General features: G+C 42.5%; 1 protein-coding gene across 2 annotated transcripts in view; it reads left to right on the forward strand.

Moving 5' to 3' along the window:
- The window catches only part of rars2 (arginyl-tRNA synthetase 2, mitochondrial), a 76949-nt gene that overhangs the window by 21257 nt on the left and 40303 nt on the right, over positions 1 to 15389 (forward strand). For both annotated transcript variants that reach the window (XM_043686906.1, XM_043686915.1), the window contains exons 4-10: positions 3534 to 3617; positions 5386 to 5483; positions 6225 to 6280; positions 8807 to 8890; positions 9906 to 9982; positions 12026 to 12184; positions 14233 to 14339. In XM_043686906.1, coding sequence (XP_043542841.1) covers positions 3534 to 3617; positions 5386 to 5483; positions 6225 to 6280; positions 8807 to 8890; positions 9906 to 9982; positions 12026 to 12184; positions 14233 to 14339 — 665 coding nt within the window. The remainder of the gene's footprint in view (positions 1 to 3533; positions 3618 to 5385; positions 5484 to 6224; positions 6281 to 8806; positions 8891 to 9905; positions 9983 to 12025; positions 12185 to 14232; positions 14340 to 15389) is intronic.

Consider the following 15389-nt stretch of genomic DNA (forward strand, 5'->3'; position numbering starts at 1 on the left):
GTGGTGATGGAGATGGGCGTGGGGGCGGGGTTAGGCATGAAGTCGGAGATCGGCGAAGGGGCGGGGTTAGGCGAGGTGACGGAACTCGCCGGGGGGGCGGGGTTAGGCGTGGAGATTTATCTTTCCTAAATAAGGCAACCAGAACTGGACACAATATTCCAAGTGAGGTCTCACCAGGGTTTTGTAAAGCTGCAGCAAAATCTCGACTCTTAAACTCGATCCCCCTGTTAATGAAAGCCAAGACACCGTATGCATTCTTAACAACCCTATCCACTTGGGTGGTAACTTTGAGGGATCTATGTACTTGAACACCAAGATCCTGCTGTACCTCCACACTGCCAAGAATCCTATCTTTAATCCTATATTCAGCATTCAAGTTTGACCTTCCAAAATACATAATTTCACATTTATCCAGGTTGAACTCCATCTGCCATTTCTCAGCCCAGCTCTGCATCCTGTCTATGTCGTGCTGCAGCCTACAACAGCCCTCAATACTATCAACAGGACCTCCAGCCTTTGTGTCATCAGCAAATTTACTAACCTGTCCCTCAACCTCCTCATCCAAGTCATTTATAAAAACTACAAAGAGCAGAGGTCCAAGAACAGAGCCCTGCGGGACCCCACTCAACACTGACCACCAGGCAGAATACTTTCCATCTACAACTACTCTCTGCCTTCTGTCAGCCAACCAATTCTGAATCCAGATAACCAAATCTCCCTGTATCCCATATCTTCTGACTTTATGAATGAGCCTACTATGGGGAACCTTATCAAATGCCTTGCTGAAGTCCATATACACCAAATCCACTGCCCAACCTTCATCAACCTGTCTTGTCACCTCCTCAAAGAACTCAATAAGATTAGTGAGGCATGACCTGCCCCTCTCAAAGCCACGCTGACTGCTTTTAATCACTCAATGCTTTTCCAAATAGTCATAAATCCTATCCCTCAGAATTCTTTCCAAAACCTTGCTGACCACAGATGTAAGACTGACTGGTCTGTAATTGCCAGGGATTTCCCTATAACCCTTCTTGAAAAAAGGAACAACGTTTGCCTTCAGTCCTCCGGTACGACTCCTGTGGAGAGTGAGGAAGCAAAGATCTTCGCCAGCAGCTTAGCAACCTCCTTTCTCATTTCCCGGAGCAGCCTAGGATAAATCCAGTTTGGCCCTGGGGACTTATCAATCTCAATAAATGCCAAAATTTCCAACACGTCAACTTCCTCAATCTCGATTTATTCAAGCCTGTTTTCCAGCTCCTCGAAGTTCTCATTCGCAACAGGTCCCATTCCTTTGTGAAAACCGAAGCAAAAAACTCATTTTGGGCTTTCCCTTTCTGCTCAGACTCCACGCACAAATTCCCTTGCTATCCCTGACTGGCCCTACCTTCTCCCTGATCATTCTCTTATTCCTCACGTCTGAGTAAAATGCCTTTGAGTTCTCCCTAATTCTTCCTGCTAAGTCTTTTTCGTGCCCCCTCCTGGTTCTCCTCAGTCCATTTCTGAGCTCCTTTCTGGCAAGCCTATAATCCCGTAAAGCTGTGCTAGACCCTTGCTTCCTTCACCTTAGCTGCGGCCTTCCTTTTGATGAGAAGCTCCTTTTGTTCTCATCATCCTAGAATCCTTAATCTTACCTCTTACCCCTTCTTGCCTGTCTTCGAGGAACAAATTTATGCATCACTTGCAACAACTGCTCCTTAAATAGTTTCCACACGTTTGTTGTGCCCTTTCTGTGGAACAATTGCTCCCAGTCTGTACTTCCCAACTCCTGTCTGATAGCATCATAATTTCCTTTTCCCCAATTAAATATCTTCCCATGGTAACTGCTCCTTCCCCTCTCCATGGCTATGGTAAATGTGAGGCAGTTGTGGTCACTGTCACCAACGTGTTCTCCCAACGTGAGATCTGACACCTGTCCTGGCTCATTGCCGAGCACCAAATCCAAAATGGCCCCCTGTAGGCCTGACTACATACTGAGTAAGAAAACCCTCCTGAACACACCTCACAAAAACGGCTCCATCCAAATCATCTGCACTCAGGAGGTTCCAGTCAATATTGGGGAAGTTGAAGTCACCCATAACAACAACCCTGCTACATCTACATTTTTCCAAAATCTGCCAGCCTATGAGATCTTCGATTTTCCCTACTGCTATTAGGGGGTCTGTAGAAAACCCCCAATGAGGTGGCTGCTCCCTTGCTGTTCCTAACTTCCACCCATACTGACTCAGCAGACAGACCTTCCCCAACAACCTTCGTTTCTGTAGCCGTGATGCACTCTCTCTGATTAGCAATGCTACACCCCCTCCTCTTTTTCCACCCTCCCTGTTCTTTTTAAATGTTCTAAACCCTGGAACATCTAGCAACCATTCCTGTCCCTGTGAAACCCACGTCTCCGTTTTGGCCACAACATCATAGTCCCAAGTACTCATCCATGCTCTAAGTTCATCACTCTTATTCCTGACATTCTTTGCATTAAAGCAGACACGCTTTAAGCAATCTTTGTTCCATCACATGAAAAACCTTCCCGATAGATTCACTACATTCTATCACTGCCCCATCTGCAACTAGCCCCATATCAGATATGTAGCACTGATTCCCATCCCCCTGCCAAACTAGTTTAAACCCTCCCAAACACATAAACAAATCTCCTACCCAGGACATTTCTGTGCCTCCAGTTCAGGTGCAACCCATCCTTCATGTATAGGTCCCACCTTCCTCAGAAGGCATCCCAATGGTCTTAAGTATCTGAAGCCTCCCTCCTGCACCAGCTGCGCAGACATGTGTTAAGCTGCACTCGCTGACAGTTCCTCACCTCACTATCTTGTGGCACCGACAGCAAACCTGAAACCACTGGTCGACCTGTCCTGCTCTTCAGCTTCCAACCTAGGTCTCTGTAGTCACTTTTTAGATCCACAATCTCTTTCCTGGCTATGTCATTGGTGCCAATATGTACCACAATATCTGGCTGCTCCCCTTCCCCCTTCAGAACCTTGTAAACCCAATCAGCAACATCCTGGACCCTGGCACCAGGGAGGCAACATAACCTTAAAAAAATTCACTTGCCCTTCCCAGCAGCCCTTGCTTCTCTCCGCCCTTTCTCCTCGCTGCTCTGTGACAAACAGATCGATCTATTACCTTCCAGTAAAGGACACAATCCAAAAGATGTTCAAACAAACTTAAATCGAATTATCTTGACATGTCTAAAAGTGTCATCAGGTTTGACTTGCACAAGGAAATACATGTAGAGGTATGCTGGAGTCTTAGTACTATTGCTCTGAAGCCAAGACAGTATTAGGCCAGTGTAGGGCCAACCTGGTGAACATGTGCAGTACAACACAGTGATAGTGTTGGGGGTGAATGTTGTAGAATTACTGGAGTCTGTTGGCTTGAGACTGCAGGTAACAAATTCCTTAAGCTTCTAACATCTATTTAACATGGCTTCAAAACTGAAGTTGAACTATAATTGTGCTGCATTTTTAAAATAAGTTTTCATGTCTTGGTTAGGCCTAACACTTTTGTTTTAATATTTACTTTAGTTAACTTGTGATGATGTGGTTACTGAGATTGCTGTCGGGCAAGGAACCATTAATTTCAAAGTGAACCGATCCTTACTTGCTGAGGTGGGTGTCTAATGTTTGTTTGTTTGGCTATCAGTGACGCTCCAGCATTATTACAGACCTTTCATTCTGGAACTCTAATCAATAGGTGAAATTTTCTCCCCTCTGGGCTGGCTATGGCTGAGAGTACAAAGAATCTCAATGTGAGAGTTGTTTCCGATTTTTCCCATATTCAATTGGTAACTTCGGACTCTCGTTATTGAGCAGTCACTATCTTCTTTCCTTATTTGCATGTCGCTAATAGTCCAACTCACCTTATTTATGCGTTGCTTCCAATTTTCCTCTCCTTTCCTGAGAAACCCGACAATGTAAAGGCCTGACGTGTTCGTCAGAACAAGTAGCTGCCCTTTGTGTGTTCTTGCCATTATCCAACTGTGTCTTCAGTGCAATGTCCCGGCACACTCCATAGGCATCATTCTCCTTGAGCATGGACTTGTCACTGTATGGCACCAGGCTATAATGCATGTACCTCCAGCATTATGTCTGAAAGGAAAAGGGCAGCAGTCAAGATGTTCTGCATTCCATGAGGGAGTGCCTCCACAGTCAGTCAAAGGCCCTGCCCAATTCCAATCCAGGGGGTTTTCAGTAGTCAGGAGTTTAGTCCTACTAGAGCTTGGGGCCCTTACAGTCTGGGTTCTGGGACTTGGTCAGTCTGCAGGTCAAGTCCCAGACTCCTCTGGGGTCTGCAGGTAGGTCAGTCAGCAGAATGTGGAGAAGTCAGGCCAGGTGGTGGAGCAATTGTTCCTGATGATGGAAGTGTACAGCAGAGTACTTGGGGTGATGCAGGAACTCGAGAGGTGGTGAGGTGACCCCAGTGAGTCCCCATGAGCATTAGTGACGTGAGTGAGTGGCCTTGTAGGTGTGAAGTAGCATTGTTGGTGGAACTTCAAAGGTGAAGGATTCTGGGTAAGCCAAGATGGAGGATGGGAAAAATTTCTGGCAATAACAGCTGCTTCTTTTTTTTTTGAGATATTTTAGGTGAATTCCAGGAGCAGCAATTACTGATTTATATGCTGTTGCATTGTTTTGGAACTTTAGTCAAAACAACAGCAGTTATAAAAGGGAGAAGAACAGACAAAGGAAGCACATGGTGAGGTCAGTCTAGGAGAGAGAGAGAGAAAGAAACTGACACCACAGTGAATCTGCATAGTTACTGCCTTTGCTGTTTGAATTCATCTATTGCTGGACATCGGAGTGCGTCTGGGAAAATTAACAAACAGTGAAATTCACAGCTGATCATGGGCCTGCTTCCAGCACTGCCGGGCATTCCTTTGAAGCCAGACACCTAGCTCCAGTCTGGCTGTGTCTGATGATGTGGCCTCATGTGACAGGGAGTTGGACCACACCATTCACCAGCAACTCCCAGGTCCCTGTCCAAAAAGCAGGGAGTGAGCTTTCCTTTCTGGGTCATGTCCTCAGTGACTGACTGACTCTGGACACGCATCAAGAGTAATTGTCGTCATCATCTCAAGTAGTGTGCAACTCGGTTTTAAATATGGGGTCAGCAGAGGGATCCTTCCTGTACGACCTCACCTTTATGATTCCATGGAAAGGCCATTAGTGATGAGCCTGGTGGCAACATTAATGAGGTGAAGAGCAAAAGATTGCACGAGAGAAATTTCTGTGAATTATGACAAGTGACAAAACATGTTAACTGAAGATGAGAATTCCACCCTGTGTTACAATAGGCACTGGGCTTGTTTGAATACTTGGTTGTGGCTGTAGCACTGCATTTCTGTCGTCTTACGTTCTGTAATCTTTTACCTTACAGCTTGTGATGCAAGAGATTTCAAAGAAAGGTTCGAAATATGGAATAGAGAGTGAACTCTTCCAAGGTTACCCCTGTGGCCGAGTTATAGTGGAATTTAGGTAGGTTTCTGACTCAAGAAAAATGTCCCTAAATTTCAAACTAAATCTATTTATTTTGTTTTATTTCAAATTGGCTCTTTTACATGAATTCATTGAAATTTTATTCAACCTTTCCCTGGGGCATGGTGACCCTCAGATTAAACCACGACTCTCTCCTCCCTCTAACTCTCCGTCTCTCCCCCACTCTTTTTCTTCCCCCCCCCCCCCCCCCCCCACCTCTTGCTCCAGCAGCCATAGTATTTCTGCTCACAGGTAAGTCACAGCATGCTGATGGTGCGGAACACAGTAACGGTAAGGTTGCTGAATTTCAGAGAGAGAACACAGTAACGGTAAGGTTGCTGAATTTCAGAGAGAGATAGATACTCTCTCTCTGGTTGATGGTTGTTTCTCGTGCAGATACGACTTGCCATTTATTAGCACAAGCTTGAATTTTGTCCGCAACATTTGCTACGTGTCTTGATTTGTCTGAGGGTTTATGAAGGGTACTGAGCACTGTGCAATCACATCTGACTTTACAATGCGGGGCAGGTCATTGACAAAGAAAGTTGAAGAGGGTTGAGCCTAGAGTGGAACCATGACTAAGAGCTGCAGAGATTTCTTGGGACTTGGATGATGAGTCACTACAACTACCTTTGTGCTTTGAGAATGTCTACAGCCAGTCTGGTTGAGTGAACCAAGCTGAGTTTCTGTGCGTCTTTTGAGCAAGCTGAGCAATATTAACTTTTCTTTCTTTCTTTGCAGCTCACCAAATATTGCAAAAAAATTTCATGCAGGACATTTGCGTTCAACAATTATAGGTAAAAATTTGTCTTTGTACTGCAAGAAATGGTACTGTTTCTAGAATTATTTCAAGTCTGGAAAATAATATTAATTTGAAAGCCTAACAAAGAACCCAAGTAAACACTGAACTGCATTTGTGACCCAAAGTGACTTTTTCCTTGGAGATAAATTTGCTGATGTGCAAGTTACAAGCTGCATTTCAAATTTCATCACCAAAGGTAAATTATAAACCAAAAATAAATTAGCTGATTACTTGTAGAAGGTAAGAAAATATGATCTTGCCTCTAAAGCTGCTCAACAAGATCTTAAAAACTGTATGCAACTCCTTAGACAGGCAGACAAACTGGGATTCTGTTACTGTAGCTCTGCACTCTAACCCAAGGTTCTGCATCTTTCCTTGTCCTAGGAGTTACACTGCAGTCATGTCCCCAGCTCAAATTTGGCTCGGGAGGTCCCAGTGCCTCCGTATTACCTTATCCACTTCTGCAATTGAAAGCAGCCACATTTCCACCAGGTGAATGTTGAGGAATTTCTCCTCCTTTTTGGTTTCATCAGTGAAGTGTGGCAGCTGATCGCTCACTGATAGGGGAAGTGTGAGTATTCTAGTGCCCATAATACAGGAGCCAAGTCATTGCCTCCTGCTTTTCCGGGCTTGTTGGAGTGAGATACCTTGACAGAGAAACACAGCTTGAGCATTAATTACCGACAGTCTCAGACAGATGGCACTTCAAGCTTTCTGTAGGTTTGGATGTACATCACATTAGATTGCACTTTGTGTGATCATTCAAACTATCTTGGAGAGGACTTCCCAAAACCAACACTTTGATGTGTTGATAGTGCAAAAATATAGTTTCTCGAAAGAAAGAATAAAAAAAAACACATTTGGTGGTTTATGCCTTTTATGTCCTTTGGAAATTAGTATTTGGAAACTCTGATACTCCATATGTAAATGCGGTAACTGCAAACTATAGCAAAATAAATGAGTGAATCAGAGGATAGTCACAACACAAGGGCCCATTTTAGTCCCACCTCTCTGCTTTCTCCCTGTGTCCTACCAATCTTTTCTTCCTCAAATATTTACCCAACGTCTTTTTAGAAAGCTGCTGTTGAATATGTGTCCCCTATTCTGTCAGATATTGTTTTCCAAATCTTAACCATTCATTGCACTAAAAATGTTTGGGTTTTTTTTGCCAGTTACCTTTAAATCTGTGCTCTCTGTTTATAATTTATAATCAAGCTGCTCAGAGGTGTTATTGCGCAGCTCTGTAGCAGGTGAGACTTGGACTCAGGTCTCCTAGCTCAGAGCTATGGTCATTAGAACTGTGCCACAAGAACCTGTGCTCCCTGTTTATTGACTCTTCAGCTATTGGCAGCAACATATCTTTATGTAAAACCTTTGTAATTTTAAGCGCCCCTTCCAAATCTCCTCTTCGCTTTCGCTAGAGAGATCCTCTCTAGCTTCTCCAGCGGGTACACATAACTATAATTCCTCCCGTTTGCAGGTATTCTGTTAAATTGTTTCTGTAACCCTAAGTTCTCCTTCAGTTCCTTCCTAAATCCCCGTGGTCTTCAGTACTTTTCTAAAGTGTTATAGAAGGACTATAATGTGGATGTTGTAGATCTAAACTTAAACACTAAATGCTGGAGAAACTCAGCAGTTTGGCAACACCAGTGGAGGGAGAAACAGATGTAACATTCAGAGTCCAGAGGCACTTCTTCAGAATTGAAGGGGATTGAAAAATTATGGTTTCGATGTTGTTGACAGAGGCAGGGAAGGAGGAGTGATTGATTACAGATGGTGATAGTGCCCAGAGCAAAAACTGAAGGGAGTGTTCATGGTGATAGAAGTCACAACTAGGTGAGCTCAGTTGAGAGCAAACCCGTGCAAATGGGATATTGGTTGAAGGGGAAGAATACAAAGTGTGGTGCTCTGAGTTGAAATTGTCTAAGACTGCCAGATTATTAGATTAAGGTAAAATACGTCGGGTGCTGGAAATCTGAAATCGAAACACAAACTGCTGGAGAAACTCAGCAAGTCTAGCAGCATTTGTCGAGGGAGAAACTAAGTTAATGTTTCGAGTTCCATCTGACTCTTTGGTGAAATCATTGAACTTGAAGCATTAACTCTGTTTCTTTTTCCACAGACTCTATCAGGCCTGCTGAGTAATTCCAGAATTTTCTGTTTTTAATCTAGTTTTGTTCCTGTTGTTTGAGCAAAGAATGTTGGCCTTGGTACTCCTCACAGTATTTGATACGTTCCATGGGACCTTTGGTTGAGAGGGCAAACCTTGCACTAGTTTAATAAATCATCGAAAAGATGGCACATTGGGCAATGTAGCACTCTCTCTTTGACCTGCACTAGAATGTCACCCTGGGTTATCATCTTGCATCCAGAGTGTAGGGCTTGAACCCTTTTACCCTATGACTCAGGTGGAATCTTGCCAACAAATGGCAGTGCTAAAACAATATTTCACGATTTATTTTGAAAAAGCATAATTAATACAGCAGGGATAACTTGTATTTGTGTTGTACTATTTTGTTAGGTAACTTCATTGCTAATATAAAGCAAGCTTTGGGAAATGATGTGATCAGGATCAACTACCTTGGAGACTGGGGCACGCAGTTTGGTAAGTTTTTAGGGCTATCGCTAATTCTCAGTGTTTTGTGCTGATTAATATGTGATTAATAAGGCTATGGTTGTAAATGGTTTTGAGCTACTAGCTAATGTTGACAGGGGAACTGTCGAGATTCTATTCCGTTCCAATATTTTATCAACCTGTTCAGACACAGTCATAGAGATCCACCGCAGATACATGGAAACACCACCTGCAAGTTTCCCTCCAAGCCACTCGCCATCCTGACTTGGCAATATATCGCCGTTCCTTCAGTGTCACTGGGTCAAAAATCCTGGAATTCCCTCCCTAAAGGCATTATGGGTCAAATGTGGGAGATGTCTAAAATAATGAGGGGCATTGATAAAGTAGACAAGAAGAAACTGTACTCCTTGATGGAAGGGCCCTTAATCAGGGGACATGGATTTAAGGGAAGTGACAGAAGGCTTTGAGAAGGAAAAGCTTTTTCACCCAGTGGTGAGAATCTGGAACGCATTGTGTTTAAGGGGGAAACGCAGAAACCTTCCTAATCTTTTAAGAAAGCTTAAGAAAGCTTTGGCACTTGCAGTGCCAAAACATGCAAGACTATGGACCAAGTGCTTCTTTCTCGATGGAAGTGATCTGTTACGACGCACTCAGCCCTCTGGCCCAGTGGCAGGGACACTATCACTATGTCATATATCCTGTTTTTCTTCAGCTGCCTCTGATTTAGGTTGTAAGTGGTTAGCGAATGTTTCTCTTCGAGAAAGTGGAATGGGATGCTGGCTGTGCTGTTGCCTTGACTGGGTAACAAACACATTAAATCTAAGGTGTCGTGAATAATTGTGAAGTGGGCATCTTGGCTAATAGATACAACAGAAACTTCAGGCCTTTTTGAGTCAAGTTGGGTGTGTGAGTGATCTTTAACAGGGCAAATTGTATATCCTTCTGTGAAGATGGTCTCCTTACTGCTGCATTGCAATTGTGGTAAATTAGAAAGACAAAGGGTTTTACATTTTTTGGCTGGTTTGTTCTTTGTCAATTACTTTAGGCTTGCTTGGAGCAGGATTTCAGCTCTTTGGTTCAGAGGTGAAACTGAAAGCAAATCCATTACAACATCTTTTTGAAGTAAGTAAAAATATAAGAATATGTGTTCCGGGAAAAGGCAGGAGAATGGGGTTGTGAAACAGCCATTATTGAATGGTCTAATTTTGCTCTTCTATCTTATGGTTTTACACATATTTTTGTTTTTAATGATCTATAGAAGTTGTCTTCAATGCTGAATGTGAAGTTAAACTTGGAAATCCCAGCAAGTCTTAGCACTGGACGTAATGTTCGTACATGACTCTGGGTATACGCATGCAAAAAGGGTTCTTGTTTTGATGCAAAACTCTGCATGTGACTTCTGCAAAAAGCCATTCACTGGCTCAACTCATCCAATCAAACCTTGTAAAATTGAAGTCTGAGTTGCACTCACATTTGGTGCAGTAGATTTTTAAAATTAAGAACGTAATAGGAAGGAGTCACCGAAAAGTGTTGACAGACCGATGCATGCACAGGTACGCAGTTGCACGAGCGTGTTCATTCACGTGCGCACATGCACGACTGAGTGTAATTCAGGCCACTGCTGGGTGGACTGTACACCTTGCAGTTCACATTTGTGGGACCTCCTGTCCCTGAAGTGTGCAAGTCCCATTCTTATCTGGTTAAGGCTGCTTTCAACCCCCACCCAGTGTATTATTACAGAATGCTGCTTGTCTTAAATTGGTTAGTTTGTGCTAAGAGAAGGTGCCGAGTGTCTAGTGGGTGTGGAAAGTGGCAGGTTGTAAGCAATACGCCCCTGTCCCACCATCAAAAACTTAGCATGAGAAGGGATTTATAAAAAGAGTTAACCTGAAATCTTGCTCTGAAATTAAGATTGGGGACCCACTGGATTACCTTTTCAGGATTGTACAGATGCTGGAACAATGCATGCAGATTGGAAGGTTACAAATTTAAGGAAGGATGGAGAAAGAAAATGAGGAATATAACCTGCAGTCAGTCGAGGGAACTTACCAGAATCCAAAGGAATGAATGTGATAATGTGACACTTAGAAATAAGGATCGGATTGCGCAGCATCAACATGGAAACCTGTTGGAGGTTTTTGAGGATGTTATTAGCAGGATGGATGTGATAATTTGGATTTCTCAGAAGGCTTTGGATAAGATACTACACAAAACGTTAGTGAACGAAATCAGAGCTTGTGGAGTTTGGGGATATGCTGACATGAATTAAGGGTTGGTTAAAGGAAAGACATCCTGGCATAGGATTGAAGGGGATAAGATCCAGATGGTCTTGACAAGGTGGATATGGAAAACATGGATGTTTTCCCTTGTGAGTCCATCCAGGTCCAGGGGACAATGTTTTAAAATTAGGTGTCACCCTTTCAAGATCGAGATGCAGAGACATTTTCCTTCCTCAGTGGGTTGTACAACTTTTGGAACGCTGCCCCAGAAGATGTTGGAACGTGGTCAGTGAATATTGTTTAAAACAAGTGTGGATAGATCCTTACGACTGGTGAATCACAGACAAAGCTGAAAATGTGTTGCTGGAAAAGCGCAGCAGGTCAGGCAGCATCCAAGGAACAGGAGAATCGACGTTTCGGGCATAAGCCCTTCTTCAGGAAGAAGGGCTTATGCCCGAAACGTCGATTCTCCTGTTCCTTGGATGCTGCCTGACCTGCTGCGCTTTTCCAGCAACACATTTTCAGCTCTGATCTCCAGCATCTGCAGTCCTCCCTTTCCCCTCGAATCACAGACAAAGCCTAATGAAATAACAATTATGATTCATCGGTAACCAGATACCTCCAACTGCATTTTTTTTTCTTTCACTTCTCCATTTCTCACCCAGAACTTTCTGTCCCCTTTTTTTTTTATTTTATTCATAGAAACTTACTGACAGGGAGCACAAAATTAAAACCCCAATTTTGACATCAAGCAGACCAACTTTTGAAAAATGTAAAAATAGGTAATTGGCATGGTTTGCGAAATGAACTGAATTGTTAATGGAGAGCAGTATGGAAAGTGATATACAAAGTAGCTAGCCCAAAACACATGTTTAAGCACTAAACAAAATCAAAGTCATAATACAACCAGATTGTCAGTATTAAATGTCTTGTATTTGTGTTGCAGGTTTATGTTGAAGTGAACAAGATGGCAGAAACCAATGAAGACATTCACAAAGCAGGGCAAGAGTTTTTCAAGAAACTAGAGGGAGGGGATGAGCACTCCTTGAGATTATGGCAACAGTTTAGGTCGATAAGCATTGAAGAATACAAAAAAATTTATCAGGTGTGAAATAGTGGATTCCAGTTGTTCCTGCTATGATGGCGCATATCAGCCGTTGTTCTACTGTAACCAGGTATCTTCCCCCACTCCTAGCTCACAAAGCATAGTGAGCAGATGTGTGCTGATGTGGCTAACTAACAAAACATCTCTGCATCATAAGTAGGCCTTAAGTAAACCTTGATATGTAAAAATGCTGATCCAGGGCAATTTGCATAACATTATTTTATTGATGTTGGTTGTCCTACACTACTGCACTTGGGGTTACCACAGCTGCAGTCTTTGGGTGAAATGGAATCAGGGTATGGAGATGTAATCCAGTGCCCATTTTAAAGTCATACAATCTGTCATTATTATTGAATATACTTTGATATTAACTAGAATTGAAATTAAGAAATAACAATTTTAAGCTAAGGAACAGAGTTGATTGGAATATCGGGGTGTCTTTGCTGTGTTGGCTAAGGAGTTGGGGGAATTGGAAAGGTACCAGAGTGACTAATATTGAGAGGGCATAATTGCAGCGTTATATTTATAATAGAATTTATAATAAAAACAAATGACAAAAGTGCAGCAGTTTCCACTTTCAAAATTTGGTTTTATTAATTTCACTGCAACACCTTTAGTGCATAAAATCAAATGTTCCCGTGGCTCTATTATATCCAACGGAAACCCTTTCAGTAAGTTAAAAATTGTACATCAGAGAGACAGTATCTGCATGACTTCGACAGACTTTGTAACTGCAAAATAGCTGATCTTAAACTTTTCATTACAACAGGGCTGCAATTTAACAGATGCAGCTTGATGAACAGAAATTTATTTTCTAATCATTTTCACATGTAATGACTCAGTCTGGGGAAGTATGTGCAAAGAACAACAATTATTGGTCATGATCCCATTGTCAAAGGCATTTATTACCCAGCATGATACCATTAAAAACCTATTCAATTAATTCCTATTTGCTTCCGCTCCACCCCCCCCACCTTATTTATTAGCTTCCGTTCCCTCAGTGTGTCTTATTGACATTGTCTATAGAATGCTAATATTGTAAGTCTTCCAGGAACTGCCTGATGTTAGATATGTGTGTGTATATATTTTAGAACTTAGAATCCCCACAGTATGGAAACAGGCCCTTTGGCTCAACAAGTCCACACCAACTCTCCGAAGAGCAACCCATCCACACCCATTCCCCTACCCTATATTTACCCCTGACTAATACACATCCCTGAACACCTGTACATCTTTGGATTGTGGGAGGAAACTGGAGCACCTGGGAGAAACCCACGCAGACACAGCAAGAATGTCTGTGGAGTTTGCACAGTTGTCAGAGGCTGGAACTGAACCCGGGTCCCTGGTGCTGTGAGGCAGCAGTGCCACCATGCTGCACTTAATGTGCATGCCTACCAGCATGTTGGGTATGTGTTTGCGCATGCACAATTTTGGCTGTGTATGCAAACATGTCACTGTGTAGAAGTCCAGAAATGATCAGGTTACATTTTCCATGCAAGCTTAAGTGGCACTATGTAGGAATGCAATGGGCCTTCCATTTAAAATCACATTTACAGTCAGTTCTGCTATAATGCAGTAGTTCCGTTCTCATGCAATTCTGAGTTTTCAGAAAATCGCGTAATAGCACCATTTAAATGAATGGGGCTGGAATTGTATTATAACCAATATGCCCTTTAAAAGTTTGTGCTGTAGAAACAGTTCGCGTTCTACTGAATTTGTGTTAATGAAACGTGCGTTTTAGCAGAACGACCTGTACAAAGTTAAAAGTAAAATGCCTTAAAATACCCTGAACAAATATTTTTAATTCAAAATAAGTGTATTGTTCACTGTGTTGACGAATGGAAATAATAAGTGCACTTCTGTTCAGCATTTTGTTTTGTGATCAAGTAATTTTGAATATTTGAATTAAATTTCTGAAATGTTTCTGATACAGTTGCTGCAAGCTGCTTGTGGTTAATCTAAATTGAATTGTGATTTTGCTGTGAGACCTGATTTGAAAGTGATCTTTTACAATTAACCCAATTTGTTAAAATTGTGCATTCTAATAGCGGCTTGGTGTGCATTTTGATGAGTATTCTGGAGAATCGTTCTACCAAGAAAAAACGCAGGAGATTCTGTGGCTGCTGGATCAGAAAGGACTACTCAAGAAAACAATGTACGGTTAGACTTCAGTAGTCATATTTTGTAAATCTACCTGTGTACAAACATCAGATTAACGAATAGAAGTAAGCCATTCAGCCCCTTGAAAGCAATCCAACCTTCAATAAGATCGTTCCCATTCACCCGATAACATTTGATGCTTTTGCCTGATGAGAATCTATTCTCCACCTCCCTGAAAATATTTAATGGCCTTAGCGTCACCATTTTCTAATGTAGAAAATTCCAAAGTGTCTCAACTCTGAGTGAAAAAAAATTCACCTCATCTCTGTCCTAAAAGCGTGACTGTTAATTTTAAAACAGTGCCCAGTAGGTCTGGACTGACCTTTTCCACATGCACCCTATCGGGAACCAATCAGGATCTTACATTCTTGAGTCATGTCACCCTTCACTCTGGTAAACTTCGGTAGAAACTAGGCCAGTCTGTACAATCTATCACCATAAGATAACATGCTCATTCCAGGTATCAATATAGTATACCGCCTCTGAACCTCCTCCATTTCATTTACAACCTTCCTTAAATAAGGAGACCAAAAAGATGTGCTGTTACCAATGCTCTGTATAACTGAAGCAGTAAGATCTTTTGTTTTTTTTTGTTCATTTCCTCTTAGCATTCCATAATTTCTTTAATTTACTTACTGTAGCTGCATTCTAACTTGTAAATCATGTATTAGAAACGCATAAAGGTGGCTAAATCCCCAGGACCTGATCATCGAAAGATGTTGTGAAAGGGTTCAGAAAAGATTTACAAGGGTGTTGCCAGGGTTGGAGGATTTGAGCTACAGGGAGAGGCTGAACAGGCTGGGGCTGTTTTCCCTGGACTGTCAGAGGCTGAACATAGAACATAGCAAAATACAGCGCAGTACAGGCCCTTTGGCCCTCGATGTTGCGCCGATCCAAGCCCACCTCACCTACACTAGCCCACTATCCTCCATATGCCTATCCAATGCCCGTTTAAATGCCCATAAAGAGGGAGAGTCCACCACTGCTACTGGCAGGGCATTCCATGAACTCTCAACTCGCTGAGTAAAGAACCTATCCCGAACAT

This window comes from Chiloscyllium plagiosum, chromosome 3, assembly GCF_004010195.1.
Source record: "Chiloscyllium plagiosum isolate BGI_BamShark_2017 chromosome 3, ASM401019v2, whole genome shotgun sequence".
Classification (NCBI taxonomy): domain Eukaryota; kingdom Metazoa; phylum Chordata; class Chondrichthyes; order Orectolobiformes; family Hemiscylliidae; genus Chiloscyllium; species Chiloscyllium plagiosum.